This window comes from Marmota monax, unplaced genomic scaffold (assembly GCF_021218885.2).
Source record: "Marmota monax isolate L192 unplaced genomic scaffold, Marmota_monax_Labrador192_F-V1.1 WCK01_AAM20220418_F8-fsc00046, whole genome shotgun sequence".
Taxonomy (NCBI): domain Eukaryota; kingdom Metazoa; phylum Chordata; class Mammalia; order Rodentia; family Sciuridae; genus Marmota; species Marmota monax.
In genome coordinates, this window is record NW_026692486.1 from 10,542,461 (window position 1) to 10,569,585 (window position 27,125).

The window sequence follows — 27,125 nt, forward strand, 5'->3', positions numbered from 1 at the left end:
GTGTCCTCATTATATCAAGTAGAGCAATACTTTAAAAATCAAAGCATTATATCAAGTAGAGCAATACTTTAAAAATCAAAGTCAATTTATTTCATTTCTCTGTTAAAAAATTTCCAATGGTTTCTCAAAAGTTGGAGACTTTTGAGTAGTCTAGCAGGTCCTACACAATCTGGTTTCTTGATATCTTTCTGACTTAGTTTCTTATAAGTCTTTAGGTATACTCTTCCAGTCACACTGGCCTTCCTGCTAAACCTAGAACATGCCAACTATATTCCCTGGCTCAAGGCTTTTACATTTGTGCTTTAAGTCTGGAAAGCTCTTTCCTTAGATTCCTGGAGTTTCTCTCTTTTCTCCTTCTTACTGCTCTCAAATGTCACTTTCTCAGAGAGGCCATTTTATTTGAAACTACACTCTCCACTCCACTTTTTATCCTGTTCCTTTTCCTGTATAACTCTTGTCATCTCCAATGATGAAAGTATTTGGGGACCTAAAGACCTTTCTTTGTACACATTTCACATCACTTAGCTATTTCTCCTATAAGAAAAGACACAATTTAAATTTTGATTTGACACTGATTTTATTTAATTTATGCTCTCAAATATGGGAAGGAATCAAGCTTACAATCATTATGGGCGGTTATACTTATAAATATTATTTTAGTTTTTATATTGATATAGGGTAGAAAGTATCTATAAAAGTTAAATATTTTATTAATATAAATAGAGTGAACATTTCACTGCATTTCTAGAATTAAAGCATGTTTTTTGATATGAATATATAAATGAATGTGACATGTGTATTTGTATATAAAAATTAAAATTAAAATAAAGACTACTAACCTATGAAATAACATAATCTAGTTGTTTTTCAAATTATCATATAGTTAATGTATTATTGAGTAGAGTTTTTAGAAAAAATGAAATAATATTCATTATACAGTTGACTTCAGACCAAACAAAATAATAGCAGAGTTTCTCCAATGTAGGTGATGTCTGCTGTTCTTGGTTTAAAAATTTTCCTTGATGGTTTTACTCTAAATTTGTTTTTGCATTCCTTGTTAATGCACTTGAGATTATCCATATAAGGATGAAAAACTTCTAAGAATTACAAACCATTCCATCTTCATGGTCACTGATTCTAGGATGGGAATTTAAATTCTGTTTTGTACAAAAACTATACTGTTAGAAAGCACAGTGGAAGGGGCTTTATGATATCCTTCATGATACTGTCAACTTTGGTGGTCCTGTATTACCAAGTTCTACAGATGCTCCTGTTGGTCAACCCAAAGGCCAGCTTTATATATTTTAATTTTTAATATGAATGTGATACATTCCAAATACAAAATGTAAGCAAATGATATAGCTAGGAGTGGGGTGACATCAGAAATATTTCTTCCTCTGGGTATTTGTTTTTGTTTTTATGACATTAAAATGGCTTCTGCCAGTGTTTTATCAAAATAACTAAAGTTTGGAATGAATGTTTTGTAAATTTCAAATGCACTGAAATGATGGAATTAAGTTAGACATCAATCAGATTCTGAGGAAATTAAGAACTTACCATCTGATACTTTGTGTTCACAGTTTAGCAAATCTTTGCAGATTCGTGCTGGGTTATCTCTTGTGCCAAGGGGATTCTTGATGCTGTGTAGTAAATTGCTAAGGTAGTTCAAGGTTTTGAATATCTCTGCACTGTGGTCGATTAAAGTCACTTCAGTATTCTGGTAGCTCTGCCAAGTCATCATAAGAATCATATAAGCAGTAAAACCCTAATGACTATCATGGAAGAAAACTGTGTTCCTAGTTGTATATAGTGACTTGGGGGTAGGATGCAGAGAGTGGTTTATATTTAAGCATAACATATAGTATATGTTTTATTGACCTTGATCCTACAAAGAGATTAAATTTATACTTGAAAGTTTAGTTTTCAAGCTGATATAGACTTAAAAAGAGTTATTATGCCTACTGTATAATGCTTTTTAAGTTACACTTTGAATAAAACAAGTTTAAATAAAGGTGATGATAGGTTATCTCATTTTAAGAAATATAGTTAATTTCATTTAACTGTTTTCTTCAATGGCACCAAATTCCTTACATGTAAGTCCTTAACAACATAACATTTTTGTTTTAACTATTTTCCTTATAAAATATCCTATGCATATCATGTTTAATTATACTTTGTCCTTGAAAATGGGTTCATGTTTTCAATCTGTTTTAAATATAGTCTTTGAGATAATGCTACATTTTGGCCTCCAAAAATTCCTGTTTAATTTTTATATTGATATTGCCAATATAAATAAAGTCAGATATATTACCTCCATCTGTAGAGCAGTATTTGATTCAATCAAGGCTTGAATAGCAGCATTGATATCCATTTGTTTCTGTGTAAAACAAAACCATTTGAAATCAGCAATAAGATCAACACTGAATGTTCTCAAGTAAAGGCTGTAAATTCTGAAAGCACTGCTCTTAAAGTATACTAACTTATCTGAAAGGAATTTGTAACTCTATGGTTAGACAGATTTTGCAAATATTGCCTGGCTATCAAAAGGACAATATGCTTCCTTTATCCAGATCTCAAAGGTCTCCTAATTAAAATAGGACCAAAATCTAGAGCCCTAATATGAAAAACTATTTGTGCCTGCTTCAAAAAAACACACATACACTATTACTCAGCTGGAAGAAGAATGAAATATAATCCCCTCACTTAATAAATTGTAAAGTGAACAATAAATAACTGTAATAATTTTTAACAGTTACATTCTTGGAAGGGAAACAGAATAAAATACTACTGTCCTGAGGTAGTCACCACATTAGTTTAATCTGATACTTCTGTGGTCTTAAAAACAATTTCTGAAGTTGGAAAATGTACCATTAGTCCCAAAAGAAATAATAAAACATGAATCCAATCTACTCCTGTATTTAATAAAATATATTTTTAGAGAAAAATTCAGCATAACCATTAGTAAAAGTATTCCTGTAATTAAAAAAAGTAAGCTAGGAAGCTAAGAAACATGAGTTGGGAGAAGATTTTGGGAAATGACATCTGTGTAGGGGACTCCAGCAATCTAATTTCTTTCAGGATGACTGTACTGCTGAGATACCTTTTTTTAAAAAAAAAAAAAAACAACTAGGAAATCCATACAATAGAAACCGTTTTGAACAGTCGATAATCTGAAAGACTAGTTAAAATGATGTAACAATCAATAAAATGCACTCTTCCTTGCCTCAACATGTGGTTTTCATATTGGAAAATAATTGATTCATTCTGTATGTGTGTGTATATATAAATATATATATATATATTTATATATACACACACTACCAAACACTGTGATATTGATGGTAAAATGGTAAGCAAAAAAGAAATTTGTCCTGTGGTGCTTAAGTTTAGAGGGGAGACAGGCATTAATCAAACCATCTAAAGATATATCATTATATACCGTGATATACACTATAAAGAAAGGTGCATGAACCTACAAGAGAAATTGAGTTGATCAAATCTAGAGGATATAGAAGGTTAGGAGGCATAAGTCAGGGAAGGGTTTCCTAAGATAGTGATAGTTAAGTCAAAATTTCTGAACAACAAATAAGGATTGTTAGGGAAAGTGTAGGAGAGCTTTTCAAGCAAAAGAAACAACCATGCTCAAAGGCTGTGAGACATGACCTACTCAAGAAGCAGCAAAAAGTGTTACCCTAAAATGTTCTCTATGGATCAAGTAACTCTCACCATCTTGCTTATGGGAATGAGCAGCTTTTTTTATATGGGCCACACAAAAATATTGGCAATAAAATGAATAGAAAACTGAGTTGAGTGCTAAAAGGTAGCCACCTTTATATATCATTTGGTCTTCTCTTGGTGATTAAAAGATCATTCATTAGAACAACTAGCATAATGGTTCTCAAACTTTTCAGAACCAGAACCCTTTTGCACTTTTAAAATATTATTAAGCACCTCAAATAACTTTTGCTTATATGAGTTATAACTTGATATTTACCATAATTGAAACACAAATGTAAAATTTTAAATTATATACATGCTAATTGCTTAAAATAAGGCTATATATTTGTGGGGTATCAGAGACTGAACTCAGGGGCACTCAACCACTGAGCTACATCCCCAACCCTATTTTGTATTTTATTTGGAGACAGGGTCTTACTGAGTTGCTTACTGCCTCACTGTTGTTGAGGCTGGCTTTGAATTTGAGATCCTCCTGCCTCAGCCTCCTGAGCCACTGGGATTACAGGTATGTTCCACCATGCCCAGCCCATTATATATTAATATACATAAAATATTTTTATGAAAATAACTATTTTTCAAAACAAGAAAAATAGTGGAAAGGGTTTTGTTGTTTTATGCTTTTATATAGCTCTTGAATGCCTAGATCAGTAGATGACAGCTAAATTCTTATATTTTCTCCTGAACTAAATCAGTTGTGACATATTATTTATTTATTTATTTGCAGTGCTGGGGATTGAACACAGGGCCTTATGCATGCTAGGCAAGCACTCTAATATTTATTTTAGTTGAAATACATGAAGAAAGTTTGACCTCAGAAATATGTAGTTGAAAAAAGAAGAGTCTTGTAGTAGCTTTTCAGATAATTATCAGTATTCTTCTTTGCTACTATACCAAATCTCAACAAGTAGTATATGTTGTGTTCTTCTCCCATTCTACCAGTCTACCACTCTGACACTGAGCTACATCCCCAGCCTCCCATTTTTTTTTTGAGGTGCAAGCAGAGATTTATTTAGGAATGCAAGGAGATTTATTTTAAAAAGCAAACAATAGAACAGGATACACACACACAAAGGAAGAGGGAGTATGAATGCTTGAGTAAGATGCACTTTGGTGGTCCCTGGCTCTTTTTTTCCCTCTCCACATTGTCTTATGGGTGTATATTATGTTGTACATAATGATGGGATTTATTCATCCACACACAATATAACAATATAATTTGGTCAAAATCACTCCCCATCACTTCCCCCACTCCTCATCTCCCACTCCTTGGTCCCTTTCCTTTATTGATCTTTTGATTTTCAAGAGATTCACTTCACTTTTCTTTTCCTTTTTCCTCTCTACCTTCTGCACATGAAAGAGAACATACAACCCTTGACCTTATGAGTTTAGCTTATTTTACTTAACATAATGGTATTTATTTTATTTTATTTTTTTGAGAGAGAGAGAGAGAGAGAGAAAAGAGAGAGAGAATTTTTTAATATTTATTTTTTAGAGTTCGGTGGACACAACATCTTTATTTTATTTTTATGTGGTGCTGAGGATCGAACCCAGTGCCCTGCGCATGCCAGGCAAGCGTGTTACTGCTTGAGCCACATCCCTAGCCCACATAACGGTCTTTAGTTCCATCCATTTTCCTGCATATGACATAATCTCATTTTTCTTTACGTCCAGTCCTTTTTAAATTTTTTTTAAATTTATATATGACAGAAGAATGCTTTACAATTCTTATTACATATAGAGAGCACAATTTTTCATATCTCTGGTTGTATACATAGTATATTCACACCAATTCGTGTGTATGTCCAGTCCTTTTTATTTTTTATTTTGAGATAGGGTCTCACTAAGTTGCTGAAGCTAGCCTTGAACTTGCAATCTTTCTGCCTGAGCTTCCTCAGTGGCTGGGGATTACCATGCCCTGCAGGTGGTAGTTTCTTGAAGGTGCCAATCTGAAAACTGGAACCCTATCTGTGAACACCCTGAACCCTTTTATATTAAAATCCAATGGTCTATCTTGAACTTTGACAACAGTTTTTACCTATGCATGGTTTTGTTAACACTATAGACTGATCACTCAGAAAACCTTCATGGAATTACGCAGATCTTTCAAACATTAACACATTTCATAACATTTGTTAACATCATCACCAATCTCATCAGAAAAACATGCACTCCAAAGTTATCAAATTCTTCATAATAAATACAAGCTTCTCCCAATTTTCCCCCTTTGGCAGTACTAGGGATTAGATCCAGGGTGCTCTACCATTAAATTTTATCCCCAGCCCTTTTTATTTATTTATTTTATTTTGAAACAGGGTCTCTCTAAATTGCTGAAGCTGACCTCAAACTTGTGATCCTCCTGCTCTGGACTCCCAAATCACTGGGATTACAAGTGTGCATCACTATGCTCAGTTTTTAATTCCTACTTTTGCTTGAAAACTTTAAATTTATCACTGATATCAAATTCTTTGTGCTTTTTCTTGACATGACAGGCTCCTTTAATTCTTTGTCTTTCTCTCTCTCTCTCTCTTTTAGTGGAGGTACTAGAGATTTAACCCAGGCATGTTTTACCATTGAGCCATATCCCAAGTCCTTTTTAATTTTTGAGACAGGGTCTCACTAAGTTGCTGAGGCTGGCTTTCCTAGACCTTGTGATCCTCTTTCCTGTCTTAGCCTTCTGAGTTGCTGGGATTACAGGTGTGCACCAACTGTGCCTGGCTCTTGTTTCATTCTTTTTAAAGAAAATATCTGCCAAATATTCATGTCTTAATAAAACTGGTAGTGTGTTATGTAAAAATGATCTTTCATGATAAAAGTGGTTAGTTTAGTTTGCTCCTCTGACAGTTGCACATTGGTTTTTTTTAAGGCAACAACACAACCTCCAGTGTACTGTACAAGTACTTTATAACGCCTTCCATTTCATTATACACAATATTAAAAAGGCACATACTCATGTTTACATGTACATGTAAAAAGACATGATTAGAGACTCAGGAACAATCAGAAAAAATGGTAGAGTAATGACCTCTCAGATTCTCTCCTCTATAAAAGCAAAAAGGAAACTGGCAAAAATTGCCACCAAGTTTTTCAGAATTATGAACATTAACAGAATGCTTGAAACAATTTGAGGAGCATTTATTTAATAAAAAGTTGAATTTTGGTAAGAGTAGTAAAGTTTGTAGAGTTTTAACTTGTTGTATTCTCAACCCATCTTTTGAGCTTGGCAGTAGCCCTGAAAATTGTTAAAAGTTTATGGGAGGCCAGTGTTTTGGACTAGCCTTTTGGACTAAGCCCCAAAGGACTGGAACAAACCAGAATGGAATCTATGATAAGTGCCATGTATAATCAAATTAAATTTTGAAATGGGCCAGTTTTGCACAAAATAGGAGATTCCAGTCAACTTGAGTTAGTGTAGTAAGGAATTCCTCTATTAACCCTACAAAGAAAGTAACTTTAAAATGATGAATCCCTATTTTTTCTGTTTCTGCTTTTTTCAGCCCTTTCTGCCTGGTAAGCCAACCTCTTCTGCTTGGTTCATCAGAATAATCAATCTACTTTATAGAACAAGGTGTTGTGCAATTCTAGAATCACATATGAGACCCAGACCTTTAAACTAAATTTGTTGTAATTATGAATTTTGACAAAATTAAAAAGTGAAAACCAAACAGAGAATGGGACTGGAGTTTTTTTAAAGCTTCATTTCCAGCAAATTGTTATTATTTGAGTTTTCTGGTGGTTCCCTTGAAGACACTACTTGCAAGGCTGTCTTTATTTTACTTGACTTAGAAATCATACAATGCACAACTATTTCCCCAGGAGCATTTTTTCAACATTTAGACAATTGTCTAACTCTGTAGTTGTCTAAAGCTGTAGAAAACAGGTAGAACAAACAATAGGTTAACCAAAAGTTTACAAAGAAAAGCCGGGGAATGAAATATCCGCAGAGACTTTGGAAAGTTCTGACAAATGTCTGAGAATCTAAAAATTCATGTAAATGCAAAGGAAAGACCTAGGAAGGCCTTAAACTCTCTCTTCTGGCTGACACTGAGGCTCTATGACAGCAGGAAGTGAAAGTTAAGACATAATGGTCAGTTGGGCATGGTGACATACACCTGTAATCTAGCAGCTTGGGAGGCTGAGCTAGGAGGATAGTGAGTTCAAAGCCAGACTCAGCAAAAGCGAGATGCTAAGCAACTCAGTGAGATCCTGTCTCTAAATAAAATACAAAATAGGGCTGGGGATGTGACTTAGTGGTCACATCCCCCTGAGTTCAATCCCTGGCACCCCGTCCCAGACCCCCACAAAAGACCTTATGGTCATATTGCCTGGCTGAGTAAAAACTGGGAGACTTGTTAGTTCTGGTCTTTAAGAATCTCTAAAGGAAATTAGCTGACCATTAAGCTAACTAAGCAAAACTTCAATGTCTGCATATGCCAAAGTGTATGATTTTGTATAGTTCAGAAAAGTCACTAAATAGACAACAACAACAAATTCAGTTTTGGGGAAAGAGTTTGATTTCCAGAGATGCCACACTTCATTATTTAAAATGTCCAGTTTTCAACAAAAATACAATTGGTTCTCTATATCTGTGACTTCTGCATCCTCAGGTTTGAAAATATTGGAAAAACTTTTGTGTCTGAGCATGTACAGATTTTTTTCTTGTCATTATTCCCTAAATAAGGGAAAGGATTTATGATACTAAATTTGGCAATCATTTCTTGGAATGACAATAAAACCATAGTTAACAGGAGAAAAAAATAGATAAATTAGAAAAAATAGATAAATTTTTCTAAATAGATAAATTAGAAAAAAATAGATAAATTAAAAAATAGATATTTTTTTTCTAAATAGATAAATTAGAAAAAAATAGATAAATTAGACTACTCAAAATATTTTAGATAGCATTTTAGATAGCATTTATATTATGCTAAGTAATCCAGAGATAATTTAAAAGTATAAGGGAGAATGTGCTTAGGTTATCTACATCATTTTATAAAACGGACTTGGGCATCCATGGATTTTGGTATTGAGGGGAGGATCCTGGAACCAATTCCCTAAGGATACCAAAAGATGACTATATTATAAGACATACAAAGATACCTGAAAGTGTGGCCTATATAAAGGGGGGAATGTAAAGCAATCAATACAAACTATCCCTAAGGAAGCCCAGATTTTGAACTTAACAGAGAAAGACTTTAAGATTTTAAGACTTTTAAAAATATATTCAAAGAATTAAAAGAAACAATTTATACAGAAGTAAAGGAAAGTTTGATAAATATGTCTTACCAAATAGAGGATGCCAATATAGAGACAGAAATTATAGAAAAGAATAAAATAGAAACTGCAGTTAAAAAGTACAATAACTGAAACGAAAATTTAGTAGACAGGCTAAGCAGTAGACTTCAACAGGCAAAAGAAAGAATTCACAAACATAAAGGCAGGTTTATTTAAATTATCTAGTCTGAATAGAAAGAAAAAAGAACAAAGAAAAATGAACAGACTTGGAGACCTGTAGGACACTATCAAAGACACTGACATATGCATAATAGGAGTTTCAGAAGGGAAGGGAAGGGAAGGGAAGAGAAGGGGAGGGAGGAAAGGAGACAGGGAGGGAGGGAGAGAGGGAGAGGGAGAAGGAAAGGGAGAGGGAGAGAGAGGGAGGGAGAGAGGGAGAGGGAGGGAGAAAGAGAAAGAGAGGGAGAGAGAGAGAGAAAGAAAGAGAGAGAGAGAGAGAGAGAAAGAAAGAGAGAAAGAGAGAGAATATTGAAGAAACAAAGGTTGAAAACATCCCAAATTAATCTATAAGAACTTCCCCAGACATCACTAAGTGTTAAATGCTAAAGATAAAGATAAAAAATTTTAAAAGCAGAAAGAGAGGAGTCTCATCATATCCAAGAGACCCTCAGTCAGATTAATACCTAATTTCTCAGAAAACCACAGAGTGAGCAAGCAGTGGGGTACAATATCGAGTGCTGAAATAAAAGGATGCCAACAAGAATTCTATATCCAGTAAAACCATCCTTCCAAAGTAAAAAAAAAATTAAGACATTCTCAGAGAAATAAAAACAGAATTCATCCATAGCATACCTCCTCCAGAAAAATACTAAAGGGAGTTCTTTAGGCTGAAATTAAAGAACAGTAGGCATACACTTGAATTCACATGAAGAAATGAAGATCCCTGGTAAAAGTAACTATATAGGTAAATATAAAAGGTAGTATAGACTCCAAATAACCAATATACTCTTTTAAAAGAACAAAGTTGGAGGCATTATGCTTCCTGATTCCAAAACTTTCAACAAAGGGCCTGTAATAAAAAATTTTGAACTGGCATAAAGACAGACACATAAATCAAAGGAATAGAAGAGAGTCTGGAACTAAATCCTGACATATATGTTCAAATGATTTTCAACAAGGGTGACAATGAAGAAAGAACAATTTTTCCAACAAATAGTGATGTAAAAACTGGATATCCACATGCAAAAGAATGAAGTTGGATCTTCTATCAGATATAAAATTAACAAAAATTAACTCTAAATGCCAACTGAAGGCCTAAACATAAACTGTAAAACCCTTAGAAGAAAACAAGGGAAAGGATTTATGATACTGAATTTGGCAATCATTTCTTGGAATGACAACAAAACCATAGTTAACTGGAGAAAAAATAGATAAATTAGACTACTCAAAATATTTTAAGAAGCTTCTTTGTATCAAAGGACAATATCAAATGTGAAATAGGCAACCAGTGGAATGGGAGAAAATATCTGCAAATCATGTATCTGTTAAGAGATTAATATTTGGCGATATAGAGAATTCCTACAACTCAACAACAAAACACCAAGCACTTAATTAAAAAACAAAAACAAAAAACAAACAAACAAACAAAAACAGGCAGCCTGGTAATGTAGGTTAGTGGTAGAGCCCTTTCCTGGCATGCACAAGGCTCTGGTTTGAACTCTAGCACTACAAAAACTAAAAACCTGGATAAAGGACTTCAATTTGTAGATAGGCTTATTCAAACAGCTACCAGAGTTTTTGGGAATACAGAACAAGCAATGCCATTACTAAAACACCTGGCTTATGAGCAAGCGAATCGTTGGTGCAGAGATATCATTAGACCATGGAAACATGAAGATTTAAACACATATATTAAATTATGTAGAGACATTAATGAACAAGAGCAAGTCGTGGCAGCTGCAGTAAAACAGGCTTTAGATGCCAGAGACATTAATGAACAAGGGCAAATTGTGGCAGCTGCAGTAAAACAGGCTTTAGATGCCAGGCCAAGAACATGCTACAATTGTGAACAAACAGGACATTTTAAAAGGAATTGCCCCATTGGAGGAGGGTTTAACAAAACTAGGTATCAAAGGAGTAGATTACCAGGTATTTGCCCACGATGCCGTAGAGGGAGACATTGGGCTAATGAATGCCGTTCTCAAACCACCATAGAGGGTACTCCATTATCAAAAAACGAACAAGGACCAGGTGTTTATCCACGATATCGTGGAGAAAGGCATCGGGCTCCATTGCCAAAAAATGGACAGGGGGGCCCAATGCTCCGGGGCCCAAAACCACAAATATACGGAGCACTGGAGGAACCCAGCAACCCCATCAGGGTAGTGCCCAGGACACATTGTCCATCACATCCCTCATCAGACAAACCAGAGGGAGCGCAGGGTTGGACATCTGCGCCTCCGCCAGAGCAGTCCCACAGGGGTGAAAGGACCTCTTCCCAAAGGAACAGTAGGCTTATTATTGGGACGCAGCTCTTCTACTCTAAAAGGACTTATGATAAGTCCTGGGGTAATTGATCCCGATTATGAAGGTGAAATAAAAATTATAGCCAGTTCTCCAAAGGGTATATCAGTAATTTCACCAGGAGATAGAATAGCACAGTTACTAATAATACCCAGCCTACATGATAAATTTTCCAGTCGTACTGTAGAAAGAGGTTCCAAGGGATTAGGCTCCACAGGTGTAGATTGGGCTATGCTTTCTTTAAATTTAGATTCTCGCCCCATGCTAAAACTAAATATTCAAGGACATGAATTTAATGGGCTACTGGATACAGGTGCAGACCTTAGCATCATCTCTCGTCAAGAATGGCCAAAACATTGGCCATTACAACAAGCCACTCAAACGCTTCGAGGCCTAGGAGTGGCGACTAATCCCCATAGAAGTGCAATGGTATTAGATTGGAAGGATCCTGAAGGATGTGAAGGAACTATACAGCCATATGTATTGGATCATCTTCCCGTAAATTTATGGGGACGAGATGTCCTAGATCAATTAGGTTTGACATTAACAAATAACATCAACCAAAATGCACCCACTATTATGACTAGACAAGGTTTTAGGAAAGGAAAAAGATTAGAAAAACAAGAACAAGGTATAGCAGCACCAATACAAATAGATCAAGGAACAGAAAGACATGGGTTGGATTTTCAGAAAGGGCCACTGAGACAATAAAAATTACTTGGAAATCAGAAAGACCAGTATGGGTTCCTCAGTGGCCCCTGACTAAAGAAAAGATACAAGCAGCCCATGACCTGGTCAAACAACAATTAGCGGAAGGACATATACAACCTTCTGTATCTCCCCATAATACTCCCATTTTTGTCATCAAAAAGAAATCTGGTAAATGGAGATTATTGCAAGATTTAAGAGCCATTAATAATGAGATGGTTATTATGGGACCTGCTCAATCAGGGATTCCTCAGTTGTCTGCTTTGCCAAAAACCTGGTATGTTTTAGTTATAGATATTAAAGATTGTTTTTTTTCAATTCCAATCCATCCTGAGGATAGTCCACGTTTTGCATTTACTATCCCTGCACTGAATCATGAGGGTCCTGATCAGAGATATGAATGGAAAGTACTCCCTCAAGGGATGGCTAACAGCCCAACTATGTGTCAAATTTATGTTAACAAAGTAATCCAGCCACTTAGAAATCAAAATCCTGAACTACAAATATTTCACTATATGGATGATGTATTATTAGCACACAAAGATAAAAACACATTGCTAGAATGTTATGCCACACTTACAAACTTATTAAAAAATTATAATCTAGAGATAGCAATAGATAAAGTACAATTAAATTTTCCAATTAATTATTTAGGAGTTCTATTATCCTCAACCATGGTCCATCCACCAAAAATTCAAATACGAGTAGATCAACTCAAATCACTTAATGGCTTTCAAAAGTTATTAGGAGACATAAATTGGATAAGGCCTTATTTAGGTATACCAACAGGAGAGTTGGGACCTTTATTTGATATCCTAAAAGGTCCATCAGATCCAAATTCACCCCGAATGTTAACGCCTGAAGCAAGAAAGGCATTAAAAATCATTGAAACATATATGGAAAATATGCATTTGGATAGAATTGATATAAGTTTGCCTTTATTATTTATTGTACTACCAACAAAAAATATTCCTACAGGAGTATTTTGGCAAGAAGGTCCATTATTATGGATACATTTATCTTATTCTCCTAACACTATTCTTACTAGGTATCCTGAGGCTGTAGGACAATTAATACTCAAAGGAATAAAAGCAGCAAAGGGAGTGTTTGGAATTTCTCCCAATAAAATTATTACTCCATATACTATGAATCAAATTGATGAGTTAGCTAATGAGTTAAATACTTGGGCAATAATCATGTGCAAATCTAATGTTTCATTTGATAACCACTTACCATCTAATCCTTTATTGTCTTTTTGGTCATTGCATCCTGTAATTTTTCCAAAAATGACAAGAAAAACACCTATCACGAATGCTCCAAATATATTCACTGATGGGTCAAATAATGGTACAGCAGCAGTAGTTACCCCTGATCAAACTTTTACATTTTTAGTACCCAAACAATCAGCTCAAAAGGTAGAGCTTCATGCAGTTTTACAAGCTTTTGTGATGTTTAAAGATTCTGTATTTAATTTATTTTCTGATAGTCAGTATGTAGTTAATGCTATAGTATCTCTTGAAGATGCTGGTAGGATTTCCCCTTCTTCTACTGTTTTCTCTTTGCTTTCCACTATACAAAGTCTAATCTGGGACAGAAAAGATCCATTCTTTATAGGACATATCAGGGCACATACAGGATTGCCTGGAGCCCTTAGTTTGGGCAATGATTTAGCAGATAAAACTACACATGACATACATATTTTCTCTACACTAGAAGAAGCTATAAATTTTCATAAAAAGTTCCATGTCAATGCTAATACTTTACAAAAGCGCTTTAAAATAACTAAGGAACAAGCTAGACAAATAATAAAACAATGTCAAAATTGTGTGACCTTTTTACCACAAGTTAATCTTGGAGTCAATCCTAGAGGATTGATACCTAACCATATTTGGCAGATGGACGTCACACACTTGCCAGAATTTGGAAAATTAAAATATTTGCATGTTACAGTTGATACTTCTTCTGGATTTTTGATGGACTCCCTTCATGCCGGAGAAAAAACTAAAGATGTTATAGCTCATTGCTTACAAAATTTTGCCACTGTGGGTGTTCCAAAACAGTTAAAAACAGATAATGCCCCTGGTTATACTTCTACCTCTTTTAAACAATTTTGCTCAACATTTGGCATTACTCATATAACAGGAATCCCATACAATCCACAGGGACAAGGCATAGTTGAAAGAGCTCATCAAACTATTAAAATGTACTTATTAAAGCAAAAAGAAGGAATTGGGAAGGGGTATATATTCCCCAAAGATAAACTTAAAATAACCCTTTTTACTCTAAACTTTTTAAATTTGGATTCATCAGGACTTAGTGCTGCGGAAAGGCATATGTGTCCAAAAAATGTGCATAAGCCCAAGGTACTTTGGAAGGATATTCTAACAGGACAATGGAAAGGTCCTGACCCAGTAATTGTCTGGAGTCGGGGGTCTGTTTGTGTGTTTCCACAGGGAGAACAGCAGCCGATTTGGATTCCAGAGAGATTAACCAAGGTCCTGACCCAGTGATTGTCTGGAGTCGGGGGTCTGTTTATGTGTTTCCACAGGGAGAACAGCAGCCGATTTGGATTCCAGAAAGATTAACTAAAGCGATTTCTACAGACCAAAAAGAAGATGATTTGGCTCAAATCCATAACAACTGATATCCAAAACTCCAGTTTGGCTATTCTTACATCTGCAACAGAACCAGGATGCTTTTTTCAATATCTATTTTATTATTGCCCTTTGCCATATCATGAAGTTCTATTTTGTTTTTTGAGCTCATACAGACCTAGGTTAATGTTTTGCTGATCAGTTCTATTTTTTGACTATAGAGTTTTTAAACATTGCAATGGAGATTTCACCTGTAAAAAGTTATAAGGCCTTTACTATAATGTTATGTGTTGTATGTATTATATTATGTGTGCACACTTGTGTTTTGTGTTATATGTTTGAATGTACGTATGTCCATATATCATATATGATGAGCGCTCATGATAAAATGGATCCAAATATTTTTTTTCACGTGATTTATATGGTTTAATTTAAATTGGGTAAACAACTGTTGAGGATTGTTTTAATATGTAAACAAAAAAGAAGGTTAACAGATCTGTTTGTTTACTTTCACCTTTCCTTTTCATTATATTTAATAATTCTCTTAAAGATAATGTAAATTGTTAAGAAAATTGTTTTCTTTTAGTGCCTTCGGTAATGTTACATAATTTCTTCTTTAGCCATTATTGCCAGAATTCCTATCTTCATCCCAGTGCCAGTGAAGACAATGTAAATTGTTAAGAAAATTGTTTTCTTTTAGTGCCTTCTGTAATGTTACATAATTTTTTCTTTAGCCCTTATTGCCAGAATTCCTATCTTCATCCCAGTGCCAGTGAAGACAATGTAAATTGTTAAGAAAATTGTTTTCTTTTAGTGCCTTCTGTAATGTTACATAATTTTTTCTTTAGCCATTATTGCCAGAATTCCTATCTTCATCCCAGTGCTGGTGAAGTCAAAGATAAAACCAATCTACAGCTTCTACAATAGCCATCACTGAACTGCTTGCAGAACTTGCCTGGACACATTGTGAGCTCACCTGTATGCATTGTGAACTATCTGTTGGTGCAGCGACTTGTGGTAGTGTTGGGGTATTTTTGCTGATGATGTCATTGGTGGTACAATTTTTCCAAAAGGAGCCGTCAATTGGCTTGGTGTATCTTCCTCCCTTCTGCTTGTCATGATCGTCCAGCTAAAATTTGGGGGCCAACAGAGGTGAGGCAAAGAACCTCACCCCCCCGCTGGTACAAAGACCTCTCCACAGGTGTGGCTGTATACTGGACCGGTAGTCAGTGACGGGTAAGATCCAATTGCAATGGTACCAACCTAAGGACCATATGTACTATTGGACAACCTAAGGCAGGCACGGTCCCTAAGTCACATGCTTGTTGTTTAAACAGAGAGGGGGCGATGTTGAGAGCCACAGCCGAAGGGGCCCCAGCAAACTTCCAGCTGCCAGCAAACTTCCAGCTGCCGGCTGATGATTGGCTCACAGCGGCCCCAGCAACATCTAGCTGATTGGCTCCTCGGCCCCAGCAACATCTAGCTGATTGGCTCCTCTGCGGTGATGCTCATTGGGCTGTTTCCTTGCCCTTTCAGACCACGGAGCTGCTCATTGGGGGACTTTTTTGGCTCCGCCCACGTGACCCAGCCAATCGGCCTCAAGAGCAGGAGGATTGTGGGAGGTGGAGAGAAGCTTGTGTGGGAGAGAGAGGCTTGTGGAAAGCCGGTGGTGGCAGTTGAGGCTCTGAGGGTTTTTCCTGAGAGGCTGTTTTGTTTGGCGTGTGTGGTTCTAAAAATAAAGTTAGTTTCTTTTGACAAGTGGCTCCTGATTGTGCCCAGCCAGACTGCGGCAGGACTTCAATAGACATTTCTTCAAATAATATATATAAATGGCCAACAAACACATGAAAATAGGCTCAACATCACAAATTGTTAGGAATATGCAAATCAAAACCACAATGAGATACCACTTCACAACCACTATGATGATGGATGTCAAAAGAACAGAAAATAACAAACGTTGGTGATATGTGGAAATATCAGAACCCATGTGCACTGCTAGTGTGACTGCAAAGTAGTAAGGGGCTAAAGAACAAGTATGTCAGTTTTCAAATATTTAAACATAGAATTATTATATGATCCAACAATTTCACTTCGAGGTATACCCCCAAATGATATGAAAATGGGGACTCAGATATTTATATATTTATATTCATAGTATTAATAGTCACATTAGCCAAAAAGTGGAAGCAACATTAATTGTCCATCTGGATAAACAAAATATATAAATTCAATGGAATATTACTTAGCCTTAAAAAGAAGTGAAATTCTAACATGTGTAAAATATGGATGAATCACAAAGTCACTATTAAAAATGAAATAAGTCAGTCACAAAAGAATAAATATTGTATGACTTGACTTAAATGCAGTTACCTGGAGTAGTTAAGATCATAGAGACAGGAAGCAGAATGGTGGTTGCCAGGGGCTTAGGAAAGGGAGAGATTGGGAGTAATTCTTTAATGGATACAGAGTTTCAGTTTTGGAAGATGAAAAAAGTTATAGAGATGGATGGTGGTGATAGTTGCACAATGATGTAGTTAATGCCATTGAGTTACACTTACAAAAGGTTAAAAAGGTAAATTTTATGTTATGTATATTTTACTGTAATTAAAAATAATAAATAAATATGGTCCTTATCTCTTAGTGCCAACCATCTCACTTTTGGGAGATGGTGCTATAGATATTCTACATACAGAAAATTATATATACCTATGTAAAGTGATATGTATAACGACAGGGCATTTGTTATTTACAAAAGATTAGACACAATTTAAGTGCTTACCAACAGAAATGGATTGAACAGATTACAGGTATTCTTAAGTGACATGACTGACTTATTTTCTTTGAGTGTGTGGCAGTGAAGAATGGAATGACTATTACTAGATTAGTAGTGTATGGTTTGGTACTTAATTCATGCTAATGTAGCAGCAATTTTAACCACTATTAGTGCAAATTGAAACTTATTAAAAGTATTTTTTGGGGGTAGGCATTAGAAAGAAAAGGAATTTCACAGCACTAGGTCACTTGTGAATTTTCTCAGTGAATTTGTATTTCTGTAATTCCCACTCTATTCCCAAAGCCCAGTTTATGCTTAACATACAGCAGTAATTCTATGTGTTGAATTTATTAATTTTTTTCTCCAAGGATATCCTTTAGGGAGGGAAGGCCTGGACAGATTGTATTAAGAGGATTTGTCTAGGAAGTCATTCAGTACAGTGAAGGAGGGGGTCCATGAAAATTGCTTCCTCTATGTACTCTAGTTAAAGAGAACATATTACTACATGAAAGTTTCTCAATGTTTTAAAAACAAGCATGTAAAATGAAAAACACAAACGAAGAGTGACCAGATTGTTATAACTTAGTGAGTCACCTCACAGTCTGGAATAATGAGGAGAATTAGGGGGATCCATTATATTTTAGGGAATGTAATCTTCACAATTTTCTCCTAATTTATTTGAGTAGAACACAGATCTAGTCTTGGCACCTTAGTATTTTGAGTATTTTCAAACTTCTGAAATCTCAAGATGACTGGATGGTGAAATGAAAAACTGATTAATTAGGAATTAATTTCACCTTTTCCATGTGGAGGTGTTGTTGGCTCTAGGGAACTGTACCAGCAGCTGCCCCCTCTTAAGTCCCAATTGAAGTTCTATATTTGACTTTTAATTGGGATAAAGTTTAGAATTCCTTATCTCATTTACTAATTTTAAATGATTATTGTTTCCACCTCATACATCAAACCAAGACACACATACCCAACCTGTTTTTTCCTTTACCCTGCCAATCACTTTTGTTTAACTCTTAACATTCTAGAATAGATTTCTTTATTAGTTTCTAAGAACTTAACAACATACACTAAAGTCTGATTATTACCCTTTCTTACATTCAGAATCGCCATATGTTTCCTTTCCTGAAATAGGTTCTTTTAGGTCTTCTTTAGGAACCTGAGCAAGCTAATTTAGTTCCAGAAGGGGTTGGACTGGACTAGAGGTTTCCGAACTTATCTTGACACACATCTATTTTGTAAGAAACAGACTTTTATATTACAAGGTTCACACATATATTAAACTGAAACTTTTTTTATACAACATCCTTACTATTGAAGATAGACTGATTTTTTTTAATGTTTGCTTTCTTGAGGTAAAATTTACAACATAAAATTCACCACATAGACCATTTTTTTTATTGGTTGTTCAAAACATTACAAAGCTCATGACATATCATCTTCCATACATTTGATTCAAGTGGGTTATGAACTCCCATTTTTTACCCCAAATACAAGTTGCAGAATCACATCGGTTACACATCCACATTTTTACATAATACCATATTAATGACTGTTGTATTCTGCTACCTTTCCTATCCCCTACTATCCCCCCTCCCCTTCCCTCTCATCTTCCCTCTCTACCCCATCTGCTGTTGTTTAATTCTCTCCCTTGTTTTTTTTTCCCCTTTCCCCTCACAAAATCTTATATGTAATTTTGTGTAACAATGAGGGTCTCCTTCCATTTCCATAGTTTCCCTTCTCTCTCCCTTTCTCTCCCCCCACACGTCTCTGTTTAATGTTAATCTTTTCCTCATGCTCTTCTTCCCTGTTCTGATCTTAGTTGCTCTCTTTATATCAAAGAAGACATTTGGCATTTGTTTTTTAAGGATTGGCTAGCTTCACTTAGCATAATCTGCTCTAATGCCATCCATTTCCCTGCAAAATCCATGATTTTGTCATTTTTTAGTGCTGCGTAATACTCCATTGTGTATAAATGCCACAGTTTTTTAATCCATTCATCTATTGAAGGGCATCTAGGTTGATTCCAAAGTCTAGCTATTGTGAATTGTGCTGCCATGATCATTGATGTGGCAGTATCCCTATAGTATGCTCTTTTAAGGTCCTCAGGGAATAGACCGAGAAGGGCGATAGCTCGGTCAAATGGTGGTTCCATTCCCAGCTTTCCTAGGAATCTCCATACTGCTTTCCATATTGGCCGCACCAGTTTGCAGTTACACCAGCAATGTACAAATGTACCCTTTTCCCCACATCCTCGCCAGCACTTGTTGTTGCTTGACTTCATAATGGCTGCCAATCTTACTGGAGTGAGATGGTATCTTAGGGTGGTTTTGATTTGCATTTCTCTGACTGCTAGAGATGGTGAGCATTTTTTCATGTACTTATTGATATATTGTATGTCCTCCTCTGAGAAGTGTCTGTTCAGGTCCTTGGCCCATTTGTTGATAGGGTTGTTTGTTATCTTGTTGTTTAATTTTTTGAGTTCTTTGTATATTCTGGATATTAGGGCTCTATCTGAAGTGTGAGGAGTAAAAATTTGTTCCCAGGATGTAGGTTCCCTATTTACCTCTCTTATTGTTTCTCTTGCTGAGAAAAAACTTTTTAGTTTGAGTAAGTCCCATTTGTTGATTCTAGTTATTAACTTTTGTGCTATGGGCGTCCTATTAAGGAATTTGGAGCCCGACCCCACAATGTGTAGATCGTAGCCAACTTTTTCTTCTATTAGGTGCAGAGTCTCTGATTTGATATCTAGCTCCTTGATCCATTTTGAATTAACTTTTGTGCATGGTGAGAGAAAGGGGTTCAGCTTCATTTTGTTGCATATGGATTTCCAGTTTTCCCAGCACCATTTGTTGAAGATGCTATCCTTTCTCCATTGCATGCTTTTAGCGCCTTTATCAAATATAAGAAAGTTGTAATTTTGTGGATTGGTCTCTGTGTCCTCTATTCTGTACCATTGGTCCACCTGCCTGTTTTGGTACCAGTACCATGCTGTTTTTGTTACTATTGCTCTGTAGTACAGTTTGAAATCTGGTATCACTATACCTCCCGATTCACACTTCCTACCATTTAAAAAGTAGAATTCAATTGTTTTTTATATATTCTAATAATGTTGTGCAACCATTACCAATCTCTACTTTCAGAACATTTTGATAATCCCAAAAAGAAAACCCATACTCATTAAGCAGCTACTATCCATTTTTTTTCTATTCTGTTTCATTTCAAAAGAATGCCGAATGAGATTCACTAAGTTGTTCTCATAGCCTACTGACCAGTGAATCACAACTCACAGTCTGATATAATTGCCAAATAATTACTGAGAAGGCTTCTAGTTCTAATTACATGAACTCATTCCATTCTAGACACTGGTTATCTCTAAGCGAAACTTTTTCGTTTGGATGATTCACTCTGAAATTTCCAGGAGATGTGATGTGGTGTGGTGTGGTGTGGTGTGTGTGTGTGTGTGTGTGTGTGTGTGTGTGTGTGTTCTGAATGTATGCATTCATTCATTTTATAAACACTTATTAAGGCCTTGAATGGAAAAGAAAGTTAAAAAATAGTCTCTACCTCCAGAAAGCTCACAATCTAGTAGGGAGACTAACATGAAAATAAACATGTATGAATTAAAAAGTATCAGTTCTACCTTTCAGTGTGATGAGATGATGGAATTAAAAAGAGTTTCACAGAAGATATGATCACAAGCCATCTTTGGAAACAATATTTTTGGTGTCTTCACATTGTCATGTAGATTTCTGCTCTACAAGTTTTATCCTCAGCAGGGGTACACTGCTACTTTCTCACACTGGATTGTGCAAGTTCCAGAAAGATTATATATAGGAATTTGTTTAAATATTGGTCAAGAAAATGAGAGAAAGGAAGAAAAGAAGGAAACAAACTAACATTTATTGAGTACCTGTACTTTGTCAAGCATATGTATTTTCTAATTTAATTCTACTTGTAATTCCTCAAAGTTTATATTACTATTCATATTTCTCATATACCCTATTTCATTTTAGGAATATACACATTTTCCAAATAAGACAGGGATATGAGCCCAAGTTTTCAATAAACACCTCTAATTTGACAATTAAATATAATTCTTTAAAACTTGGACATGAAGAAGACTAAAATGAAAAAGAGTGGTTATCACATGAGGCAAGTTAATGCTGACTCTCTCCTGGATGGACTCCTGCGAGAGTGGATGAGTATCACATAGGTACCTGGATGTTAACACTACATTGCAGTACTACTCAGAGATTAAGCAGGCTTGACAGATGAAAAATATGACTTCCCACCTTGCTGCAGCATCATTCTCTGTAGTTCCTCCCTGAACCTGCTCAAGGCAGTTCTGCCAGGGCCAGCAGAATGAGCTCAACATACTAGCGTGGACAGCTTGGTCAGGTGTAGAGAATATTGACCTGGAAGTTCAAGCCCTAAGCCTTCTGAACCTTCTCAGCATTCAGTCACAGGAAGTCACTTACCTTCTTTGAATTCATTTTTCATCAGTATAGTGAGGAGAATTCCAGGATCTCCTTACTATAGGAGTTTTGATACTTCATATAAAAATACTGTATAAACTGGAAAAATCTAGATGCATGTTCATGAGGAAAGCTCTTGTAATAAATATCTAATTTAACCTAAAGAAAAAACTTGCCACTTCTTGGGAAGATAGCTATGATATATCAAAGTCATTATAAGATGAAAAGGTCACTGATGAGCACACTCATAACCCAAGGACAAGGGTAAGGAAAAAAAAGATAAATAAAGAGTGAATTGAAGATTTGAAGAAAGACATCCTATTAAGGTTCTAGCAGGGAATACCTATCAGTCAGATGGTCAGAAGAGCAAAGTGATTTCTAAAAATCATAGAGAAATAGGTCTTCTTTTTCCAAGTAGATAATCTTCCTCATGACTCCTTGCTTGAAAGTTTATTTCTTGTCCCAATGAAAAACTAAGGGAAATGAAGAGTTCCTGATGCAATGAGAGTGGACCACAGTGAACAACCATCTAAAACTATCAGAGATCTAAATGGCCCTACATATGAAATAATTATTGCTTGGAAGGCATAGGAATGACCATTGTTTGTGATAGTATAGTCAACAGTTGATATCTTTTGGACAATAAATGTGACCATGCACCAATGTATTTGACCAGCAGGCTAAGAAAATGGGATATGAATAAAGTTGGGGTTCAAGAGAGGCCTCTGGAAGGGAGCAGGACAAGAAAGAAATTGCTAACCATGAGAGTGGAGACAAAGCCTAAGAGAAACCAAACTTGGAACATCAGAGGCCAAGGGTATAAAGCCAAAGCAACAGAAGTGCTGCCTTAAAGACAAGGGCAGGTTAGGTAACAAGAAAATACATGAGAAGTCTGAGATTTTCTACATTCACCAGCAATCAAGAATTCATATAAAACCTAAGAAATGAGTAATTCTGGCTGGCAAGGTAAACAAACAGAACAAAACTGAAAAAAAAAAAAAAAACAACAACCAAATAACCCTTCCCAACAATAACAATAACAACAACAAATCTAAAAAGAAGAGCTATGTCCCAGAAGTAGGAAGAAATGGAAGGTGGTAGCATTTTTTTGAACACAATATTAATAAGTTTCATATACTGTGTTAAATGCTTTACTTCTTATTTAATATTCAAAAACCACCCCAAAAGTAGGAGATACTATTTTCATTTTATAGATAAGAAGTCTGAGGCTTGAATTTCAAGTTAGCATATAGGTGGGCTAGCTTTGTATCAGCTAAGCAAGAAGAACAGAGAGATTCAAGGACAGTTTTAATAGGGAACTAAGAGAAGGAGCTTAAAAAAGTATATGACATTCTAACAGAAAAAAAAAACTAAACCAAGAAAACTTACTTTTGGACCTGGTGCTCCAGGTGGCCCCTACAACATAACAAATTTTTAAAAATTATTTATTTAGTAGACATCCCAAATAAAGCAAGTTTATCTTCATCAATGGTTAATGGATATAAATGTAAATATACTCACTGGAGGCCCTGGTTGGCCTCTTGGGCCTTGGGGACCCTGAAAAAAAAAAGAAACAAAGCATGATATGTATAAGCATGGCTTTTGGTTTGGTGTAAGCAAGAGAACTAAGATTGAGCCTCTACCATTGCCTTTACTCATGAAGCAAGCCATATTATTCAAAATTGCTTTAGTATTTCAAAATTCTTGCACTTAACTATCATTCATATTCATGAATGATATGTTCCATATGTATGTTCCTGTTTTATTGATATTATTAGAAACTAAATTTACTCATTTTAATAAACTATTATAAATGTCAACATTTAAAAATGTTAATATTGTCTAAGCATGTTTCTCCTGTTATTTCTACCTATCACCCACTTAGTCATCAAAGGTAGAAACTTCAGTGTTCTTAGACATCTCCTTTTTCTTCATATACTATAAGATGGATACCATCATTCTTTTAAAATACTTCTCCATCTTCACAGCAACTGTATTGGTTCAGACTGTATACAGAATGTTTTTGTCCCCTTCAATTTAAAAGCTGAAGTCCTAAGCCCTGATGTGCTTGAGGTAATTAGGTCGTAAGGGTGCAGCTATCATACATGAAATTAGTAGCCACATAAAAAGAGATGTGAAGGAAGTGATCTGTCTCTTCTCTGTGAGGATACAAGAAGAAGGTGGCTTCTGCAAACTAGGAAAAAGGCCCTCACCAGGTATGGACTCGGCTGATACCTTGAGTTTAGACTTCTCAGCCTCAAGAACTGTGAGAAGTAAATGCTTGTTATTTAAGCCCCAGTTATGGTAATTTGGTATAACTTCTGAATTTACATAAACATAATATTTTGCCTGTACTTCTAATTAGACTTTTTGACTTTATTTTTCTGCTATGATAACTGCATTCTACTTCTAAAATGGAAATCTAATAATGCCATTATTTAGTTAAATCATTCAGTGGCTCAGGATTTTTTAGAGAATAAAGTATGATTTTTTTTTAATAGTTTGAATACCTACCACTTACTGAGATCTTACTATGTACCAAGTTATATTTCCATTTTACAAAAGAACATGGAATAGTTAAGTTACAAGCAAATAAGGAGAAGAGGTAGGATTAAAATCCAAGTTAATTAAATACAAAAGTATAGACCAGGTGCAGTGGTCCATGCCTGTAATCCCAGCTACTTGGGAGGCTGAGGAAGGTGGCAGGCCAGTCTGGGTAACTTAGATCCTGTCTCAAAATAAAAATAGGAGTTGGGGTATAATGCCGTGATAAAGCACCCCTGGGTTCAACCCTCAGTGCCAAAATGATAAACAAACAAACAAAAAACAAATAAATATTCTTGGTCACCATGCACTACTGCCTCTTTTTAAGGTTTGGTCCTTATTTTCATTTACCATCCCCCTATACAATATCCATAACCAAATCTTTCAAGTTATGTCATTCACTTTTATGGTATTTCCTTGACATGGAATACTCTCTATCTATCATCTTCATATGTTTAAGGCCCATTGTTCAATAGTACTTAAACATGCCATGTCCACTTTGCTTATTCACCATGCCACCTCCCTTGTTTTCATCTACTTTTGCATTGTATGGAACAGACATCCTGGAAAGTCCCTAAGAACACTTAAAATATCTTAGTTAACTTTTCATTTTCTAGAAAAAGAATAGTGCCTAATAGAAGGTATTTGATAACTGTTATCAAATAACTGAGGGAAATATTGATAAAATTAATTAGTATTGATTTAGAAATTAGAAAAGTTTAACTGTATATGGTAAAATGTCAAATGTTATGCTGACGTTTTTCAAAATGAAACAGCAACCATTGTTAAGGCCTTGTATGTTTGCTCAAAGTCAACTTGTTAATGCTAAATATTGAGACAAACTCAGATTATTAGTAATAAGATGCAAATAAAATTTAATCTCCACCTGAGTTTTATGTAATTTTGACATTATGGTTGACTTAGTATTTTATTGTCAGCGCTGTTGATTCTTAACACACTGTGACAGCTAGAACAAATAACCCATAGTACTTAAAAAGGGTAGAGTATTCCAACATGATTGCCTGCTGGACATTTCTTAGTTTGCATGGTTTGAGATTACAATCTTAAGCAGAGAATATATAAACTTATGCCTCACTACTGAAATGCTGTAATAGAGATAGTCTTTTAAATATAAAGAGGTTTAGAGTGAACTTTGCTGTGTAAGTTTCTCCATTTTGGATCAACATTGTAAAAATGATAAACAGCTATAATATTTTACTCCATGTAGGATGTTTCTGACATTCATAATATCTCACTGAGGTTTCAATACAAAAATATCCCATATTTGACTATGAAAGAGGAATTTATCACAGGAGAATGAAGAAAATATTTCTACTACTGATTTTATTCAGTTCATTTTGTACTGAATTCAGTTCATTTTAGTACTCAGAACAGGTCAGTATCAAACAAAATACTTCAAACCCAACAAGACAGGGCAGGGCAACCCCAATGTAAAACTGCACAAAATAGGACAAGTAGTAAAATGAAACAAAATATGATTCTAATAAGAAAGTTTTCATTAGTATTTTTCATTCCTCTAGTTAACAAACTACTGAGAAGTGATTCAATTTTATATGTACTATATAAAGAGTTTATAATAAAATTAAGATGATTTCCTAAAGGAGAATCAAATTAACACGAATGGTTATGTTGGTTTTATTTGGCTGTAATGAAAACACTGCCTTTGAATGACAATAGATTCTCTCTTTTTAATTCAAGAATTTATATAAGATTTTCAAGTGACAGTTTATCATCAGACTTTAAAAATACCAATAAATTTATGTTCTTAAACCTGAATAGATTAGTCTTTTCCTTTATGTAAACCCTTTATGTCATTTCATTATATAACTTCCTTTATGAAATGTCACCTTGATTTAACTTCATGATCTCTACTTTGCTAGGCTCAGTTGCAGAGTTTCACTTTTCTCATTTATAAATTGAGGAGCTTCCCTTGCAGGATAGTTAAGCATCCTCAGTCTCTTCTCTGCCTACTGCAAGTGACTAGCAACTCTTTTATTCCCAGTTGTAACAATCAAAAATGTTTAGAGACATTGTCAAATGTCTCTTGTGGATAGGAGGGGCAAATGGCTCCTTTGGTTTGGACTTGAGAGTTTAGTAATATTAAATAAGAGTCAGTAGGTAGTAATGTAACTAGGATAGAACCAGTGAGTTACAAAGCCTAGGACATGGCTAAATCAGGAATCTATTCTTCAAGCTGTCACATGAAGGGCTAGGCTACTCTTTTTTTTTTTTTTTCTTTGTACCAGGGATTAAACTCAGGGGCACTTGTTGGGAAAAGTATAAACGGCAGCCGCACCCCAGAGAAAAACCCCAACATGGCGCCTAAGGACCTCTTCTTCCTACCTTCCTCTTTTCTGTAGTGGCTCGAAAAGTTCCCGACCCTGTGAACTCTCCCACCGGCGCCAATTTCAAATCTCGCTGGCGGGGAACCTTAGCCCCAATAAGAACTAATTCCTGGGCTCCGGAGCTAATATCTGGAAGAATTTGCCAATAAATGGGTGG

General features: G+C 35.3%; 1 protein-coding gene across 1 annotated transcript in view; it reads right to left on the minus strand.

The window, feature by feature from the left end:
* The window catches only part of Col24a1 (collagen type XXIV alpha 1 chain), a 393,162-nt gene that overhangs the window by 13,759 nt on the left and 352,278 nt on the right, over positions 1-27,125 (minus strand). Inside the window, exons 55-58 of the mRNA XM_046443140.2 lie at positions 23,580-23,615; positions 23,448-23,474; positions 2,312-2,377; positions 1,558-1,726 (exon numbers count right to left, since the gene is read on the minus strand). Coding sequence (XP_046299096.1) covers positions 1,558-1,726; positions 2,312-2,377; positions 23,448-23,474; positions 23,580-23,615 — 298 coding nt within the window. The remainder of the gene's footprint in view (positions 1-1,557; positions 1,727-2,311; positions 2,378-23,447; positions 23,475-23,579; positions 23,616-27,125) is intronic.